The sequence below is a fragment of the Pituophis catenifer genome, unplaced genomic scaffold, assembly GCF_029215685.1.
Source record: "Pituophis catenifer annectens isolate HBS135680 unplaced genomic scaffold, rPitCat1.0.hap2 SCAF_3, whole genome shotgun sequence".
Taxonomy (NCBI): Eukaryota; Metazoa; Chordata; class Lepidosauria; order Squamata; family Colubridae; genus Pituophis; species Pituophis catenifer.
The window spans coordinates 1246033-1253067 of NW_027256883.1; the positions used below are offsets into that span (position 1 = coordinate 1246033).

Below are 7035 nucleotides of genomic sequence, written 5' to 3' on the forward strand. Positions count from 1 at the left end.
AGGGCTGCCTTCCTTGAAGCTCCATTCATCATGCTCCTGGATCTGGGGGGGGGGTGAGGGAGGAATGGCTTTCGGATCAATCCTGGGTACAAATTCAGGCTACATTCAAGATCCAGGAGCCTCCGAATGTTGGCAGTGTTCTGGGCAAGTACTTGTCTGGAATGCTAGAGGGTCTCCTGCTTGAGCTGGGGGTTGGACTAGAAGATCTCCAAGGTCCCCTTCAATTCTGTTATTCTGTTATCACTTCAGGAGAGGACACCCCATGGAGTTTTCTCAGCCAAGGCCAACCCATGGATTGCACACCGCACAGCTGTGGCTTGTTAAAGACAGTTCGCAGGGCATGTCAAGAATAACAGAAGGGACCTTGGAGGTCTTCTAGTCCACCCCCCTGCTCAAACAGCAGACCCTCTACCATTCCAGAGAAATGGCTGTCCCAACTTCTTTTTAGGACATCCACAATATCTGGAGGCAACTTCCGTTCTGATTAATTGTTCTCCCTTAATTCTAGGTTGCTTCTCTCCTTAATTAGTTTCCACCCGTTGCTTCTTGTCCTGCCTTCTGGTGCTTTGGAGAATAAATAAACTCACCGCCCTGAGTCCTGTTGGAGAAGGGCAGTATACAAATTAATTAATTAATTAATTAAATAAATAAATAAATAAATAAATAAATTGACCCCCTCTTCTTTGTGGCAGCCCCTCAAATATCGGAAGATGCTATCATGTCTCCCCAAGTCCTCCTTTTCGTCAAACTAGACCTACCTAATTCCTGCAACCAAAACTACTTGTTGGTTTAAGGAGAAGGCTTCCCCGTTTCAAGGATGGAGAGAGCCGGTGGCTGAATGGAAGCATTTCTCCAGGCAGCCCTCATTCTGCCCCCCCACCTCCCCCACTTGGCTTTTAAATGGGAACTGATAAAACTCCTGTCTGGAGCGGGAGGGGAGCTCTTGAAGACACAATGTTATCTCAAGAGAAGGAAGCCCCTCAGGAGCCCCCAGATCTTAGCCAGGTGTGGGAAGCAAAATGTGGGGGCAGGTTGGGGCCGATGCCCCAGGGCTCTTGTGAGGTTGTAGTACAAAAGAATTCTTTATTGGCCAAGGGTGATTGGACACACAATGAATTTGTCACAAGGCATTTGCAAGAGTTTGTAAGACACCCAAGGAAGTTGTAAGAAATCTGAAAGGGCCTAACTAACACACTCACTTACACACAAACACACACAGCAGTGCCTGGGATTGACAGGATGGTGGCCAGAGGTCCGCACAGACAGGCAGTACCTGGCCCCATGCAGCTCAGCATCATGGGCTCTGCTGCAGATCTCTCTCTGGGTGACCGTCCATGGAGATTGTCCACCCTCTGCCTCCATCCAGGTCCTTTTTCCACCAAAAGGCAACTGGAATTTCTTGAGGTTTTTTTTTCCTTTGAAAATGTTCTGTTTCTGATCCAAGAAGCTTCAGAACTTCTCCAGAACGGAAGAAGCTTCTTGGATGAGAAGCAGAACATTTTCAAAGAAAAACCAAGAAAGGCCAGAAGTTGAGTTGGCGTCAAACTATGGTTTGATTTATCATGGTCAAGCAATCTAAAGCCAGGTGGCCTTAATACTCAAATGACCCTCTTGACTCTGTGGCTGGGCTCACACAATTCCTTAAAGCCAGATCAACCATGACATGCAAAGGCCAGATCCTAAAAAAAAAAGAATATTTGGAGGTCAGGGTTGGAAATGAGGGGCCCTTGGTGCTCTCTGAGCTTGGTGGTTTTCCTGGAGATGTTTTATTGCTAGCAATGACGATGTTAACCTAGTTTGGGTCATGAAACAAACGTCTGCAAGAAAACCACCAGCACCAAGGACCCCCCAAAGGCCAGAGCATTCGAATGCACCCCCCTTTCTCTGAACGTGGGAAGCCCAGAGCCGGGCTCTCCAAGGGGTTGAATGCAAGCAACTCAAAGCCAAGTCAGTCACCCCAGTTCTGCATCTGGGGGAGCCCCTCCTTCTCGCAGCCACTTCAGAGGGCCGAGCAGCCTGGTAAATCCAAGGCCAGGAGGACCCTCCGCAATGAGCCCCCCTCCCCTCCCCTCCCCTCCCCCCCCCGGGCCAGGTTGGGGCGGAGGCACTTCCTGGCGGTGACCTGCCGCCCACTAATCCACAGCCCGGGGCGGTGGTCGCTGGGCTTTGGGGTTTGCCATTGGCTCGGCGGGGGGCCCTCCCGCCCCTCGGCGCCTGGAGCCGCCCGGTCTGCCCCCTCCGCCCCCGCCCCCGGCCCCTTTAAAGCCCCGCTCGGGGGCCCCGGGCCGCTCTCCAGCCGGACGGGGACATGCAGGAGGCCGACGGGGGCAGCCCTCCGCCCGGGGCCCGGAGCCAGCGCAAGGCCAGGGGGGCCCCGGAGCAGCCCCCGCGCCGGCCCAAGAAGCGCTACAGCCGCCACGCCAAGCCCCCCTACAGCTACCTGGCCATGATCGCCCTCGTCATCACCGCCGCCCCCGGGAAGAAGCTGAAGCTCGCCCAGGTCAGCCGCCGCCCCGTCCGGGCCCCCGACGGAGGGAGGCAGGGAGCCCGCCTCGCCCGGGACCCGCGGCAGGTTCCCCCGCCGGCATCCCGGACCGCGGCTCGGCCAGCCCTTCTCCCGTCGGCTTTTGGGCGTCGGGGCTCGACGGCGCGGCTCGCTCCCGGCGCTTTGGCCTGGGGTCCCACGCTGGACTGGGGCCCGGGGGGCTTCCTCGAGCGCAGCGCCGCCTTCCGCCTCGGGGGCGCCGGACCCTCGACGGCCCCGGCCGCTGCTTCCTTGCTTCCAATGTCTCCGGCGCTTCTTCTCGCCCCGGCAACCGACGGAAGGGACGGGCGGGGAGCCAGCGGGCTTGGCTCCGCTTTTCTCTGCCCCTGAGCGCGGAGAGGACGGAATGGGAAGGGTGGAAGGGACCGCGGAGGTCCTCTAGTCCAGCCCCCGACTCCAGCGGAGACTTACACCACGCTGGCCGGCCCGGAGAAGGCTCGGTTGAGAATGGGGGAGCCTGGAGCCCCCGAGGGCCAGCAGTTCTAATGCGGGGCCCTCTTTTCTCTCCCCCCCCCATATTCTCTCTCTCAGATCACCCAAAGGATTAGCACTTTCTTCCCATTCTTCAAGGAGACCTACCAGGGCTGGAAGGATTCCATCAGGCACAACCTGTCGGCCAACGACTGCTTCAGGATGGTAACCAGGCCTTCTGGGAGGGGGGGGCTGGGTGGGCAGGGGGCCTCCTCTGCAAAGAGCCTCTTCAGCCAGGTGGGGCCCCCCCTTCTGAGGGGGGTGGGCGGGGTGTCTTTTGGGACTGGTGGACTCTCCAACACATCTGGAGAAGTTTCCTGGGAAGCCTTCAGTCCAGCAGTCGGGGCTTCTGGATCTCAGGAAAGTTAAGATGGGTGGGCTTCATTTCCCAGAATGCCCCCTGGGTGGACTTCAGCTTTGTTGGCTGGTGAATTCTGGGAGTTGAAGTCCCCCCCCCATCCTAACAGGTTCCTGAGATCCAGAAGCAGCTGCTCAATATTTCAAATCCCATCCTTCTTCACCTAAAGAGTAAGGACGGGGTGGTCAGGAGGAGGACTGCCTCCTTAGAGAGACCCTTCCCACCCCTCCACCTCCCAGGTGCTGAAGGATCCGTCCAAACCAAACGGAAAGGGTAACTACTGGACCGTAGACGTGGAGCGAATTCCCCCAGAAGCCCTGAAGCTGCAGAACACAGCCATCTCCCGCCAAGAGGAAGTGACTTTCGCCCCCGACCTCAGCCCCTTCGTGCTGCAGGGCCATCCCTACGTGCCTCCTGGCGATGCTCCGGATCCCCAGACGCCCCTCCCAGCCGAAGCCCACCCCATCAAGGAAGAGGAGACCCCCGAGCCTCCGTGCAAGAAAGCCTTCACCATCAGCTCCCTGCTGAATCCGCCGAGCGAAGATGGAAGAGCTGAACCCGGCTCCCCGAGCTCAGAGGGTGCCTCCGTCAGCCGCCTCCACCCTCCTCTTGGTGAGGGTGGCCAAGAGGGCTCCTGCCCACCCGCCAGCCCTCCCCAGCTGCCCCCCGCCTGCAGCACAGACTGTTTCCAGTTGCCTCCTTGGCACAACCATGGCACTTTGTCCCCGGCTGGGGGTCCCTTACCCCTCCCCACCTTTGTCACCATCCCGGCTTCGCTCAGCCTCCCCTGTTGCACTTTGGGACCTGCTCCGTACGTGAGTTCTCCTTACTGGAACTTGGTGACGGCTCCCTACTCTCCCCACCCATATCCAGGCCTCGCCCCCGGCCCACTGGAAGTACAGCAAGCTGGCCGGGTGCCGGATGCCTCCTGGCTAGCCCCTCTGCCTTGGGTGGTCCCCTTCCAGCCCCTGCCCCCTCACCATTACCCTTTCTGAGGGTGCCCCATTTCAGAGGAAGCGGGTGGCAGATACAAGTGCACAAATCTCCTTATTTATTTAACTCTCTTATGCCACAGTTTCACGAGTTGCTTTTTCTGGTGGGCTCCCTCCTTGGGGGTCCCCTTTCAACGGTTTACAACAGGTGGGCCATGCCTGCACATCGAAACTTTTATCCTCATTGTGGGAGCCGTTCACAAGCCCAGCATCCACTTCCTCGCCTTGTTCTTGGGGTCAGTCAGATTGGGAGCTTTGCCACTGGTTACTTCCTGGGGAGGGGGGCATTTTCTGGATGGGCGGTTTGCAGTTCCAACGGTGTACCCAGCAGCCTGTCCCGAGCACGTAAGGAGGAGGGTGGGCTTTTTGATGGTGCTGATTTCTGCCCGGTTTTCAAGGGCACGTTGATACATTATTAAATTAAAATAAATTTTACATTTAAAATGATGTTTCCTTGTTTTGGTTTTTCTCACTTCTTACAGAGTGCAGTTCGGCCACAACGCCATTCAATAATCTCTCTCGGGTTGGAATCGGACACCGGGTTAAGCCATGATAGGGGTGAGGGTCCTTGGTGCTCTCTGAGCTTGGTCGAGGGGAGAGGAGGAGGACTGTGGGGTCCTTGGGCAGGGGTGGCATTCACTTACCTTTGCTACAGGTTTGCAAATGCATGTCTGCACATGCCCAGGGCCTTCTGTGCATGCACGAGTGTCAGAAATGGGACATGATCACCGCCCGGTTCACCCAAATCTGCTGCATAGCAGCACTGGTCCTTGGTGCTCTCTATGCTGGGTTGTTTTCATGACCCAAGTATGGATCATCATCATTAGAGATCAACTAGTTTGGGTCATGAAACCTCTACGAGAAAACTGCCAAGCTGGGCAGCAAGATTCCTTTATGCCCCACAATGGAAGGACACTTTGATTCCCACCATGGATGAATGGCTGCAGAGGTTGATGGAGTTAGCAGAGGGGGCTGAACTGACTGTTTTGATTAAAGAAAAATAAACACAATAACTTTTGTTTCTGCTTGGAAACCATTTCTGGACTTTGTGCTCGAGGTGGGGGGAAAAATGAAACTTTGATTTTGGGTTTTACCGATTAGATAGGTTTGTTGTTATAGAAAGGGCTAGTTTATATTACTATATGCAATTGTCTTATTTTACTGCACTAAAGAGAGTTGGAATGCCTTTTCTCTTTTTCCTACACTTTTCCCTCCCCTATTTTTCTTACTATTTTCTTTTGAATTGTATTTTACATTATAAACTAGTAAAAGAAAAAACAAGTAAGAAAACAGCCAAGTTCAGCGAGCACCAAGGACTCCTCATTTCAACCCTGACCTACAAATATTCCCTTTATTGGTGACATGATTGGGATGGATTGGGATACAGTCAGGTAAACCAGGCAGTTTCCGTCCCAAAGGTGCTTTTTTCAGGAGGCAACTGGACTTTCTTGATTTTTCTCTTTGAAGATGTTTTGCTTCTCATTGAAAAAGCTTCTTCAGCTCTGCCTGGATGGTGGATGATAGTCATTGACCAGCTGCCTGCAAGGAGTATAAATCCTTCCATTCCCCTCCATCCAGGCAGAGCTGAAGAAGCTTTTTCAATGAGAAGCAAAACATCTTCAAAGAGAAAAATCAAGAAAGTCCAGTTGCCTCCTGAAAAAGCACCTTTGGGACAACCATCACCTGGATGACTGAGAATCTCTACAGACGTTCAGCCAGTTTCAGCTTACCGGGAATTGCAAATAATGGTTGGAGCAAATCTTGTGTGTGAACCTGGCCAATGCAACCAGCAGCACAAAAGGAGGGTACACACACACACACACACACACACACACACACAGAATGCCCACAGGGTGAGCTGACAATGCTGATTTATTGTCCTGAGCAGCTGACAAGAAGAGGCTTCACCTGGGCAGGAACTGAGCCAGGAAAGGAAAGGGAAAATTATACGGGTCTCCTGCCTCCAGGCAGGGGGTTGGACTAGAAGACCTCTAAGGGCCCTTCCAGCTCTGTGATTTCTGTGTGTCAAACATGACGTAACATATATCAGAGGGATCATTGATAAAAATGGCCCCCTGCAAATCAGGGGCCATCGAGCAGGCAGTTCCTGGCATCTGGGTGGGAAGTCTGGGCAGCTCTGCCAAATTCCTCTGCTAAAAAGGATTATGGTGGGTGGTACCCAGAGTCCCTTGGGAGTTGGGCGGCATAGAAATATGATTAATTAAATTAAATTAGATTACCCCCCCCCACCCCAAATGGAAGGGTGGGCTGTCCTGCACAGCAAAAAGCTGTTCCAAGGAATTGCAGTCTGCACTCCTGGGTCTAAAAGGATGTGGGCTTGTGCCAGCAATCCTCTTTCACGTTGGTGGGGGGGTGGCACCCCAATACCTGCCCTTTAACACTTGATGAACATAACGGAGATGTGAAGAGGAGGGTGACCCCTTTGGGGAAGGCTGTGGGGGACAGGCTCTGTGTCCCACCCGGAGGGGGGAAACTAGGCCAGCTCTTAGGCCCATGAATCTGGCTAGGAAAATGTAGCCCCCCCAACTCTTGCAACCTGGAGGGAGGGTGCTTGACAAATGAGGGAGGCTCTCAGGAAGTGGGGGCCAAGCTAGTCACATACAGGGGGGGGCATCTTTATTTGCCTTGGGGAGGGGAGGCAGGTGGAT

At 54.4% G+C, this 7035-nt stretch overlaps 1 protein-coding gene across 1 annotated transcript; it reads left to right on the forward strand.

Annotated features, from left to right (window-relative positions):
* Nucleotides 1-2308: 2308 nt before the first annotated feature.
* On the forward strand, nucleotides 2309-4785 carry LOC139314100 (forkhead box protein H1-like). The gene is given in 4 exon segments (XM_070939628.1): nucleotides 2309-2500; nucleotides 3077-3181; nucleotides 3614-4340; nucleotides 4343-4785. Coding segments are annotated over 4 exon segments (1467 nt in total).
* The last annotated feature ends 2250 nt before the right edge of the window (nucleotides 4786-7035 follow it).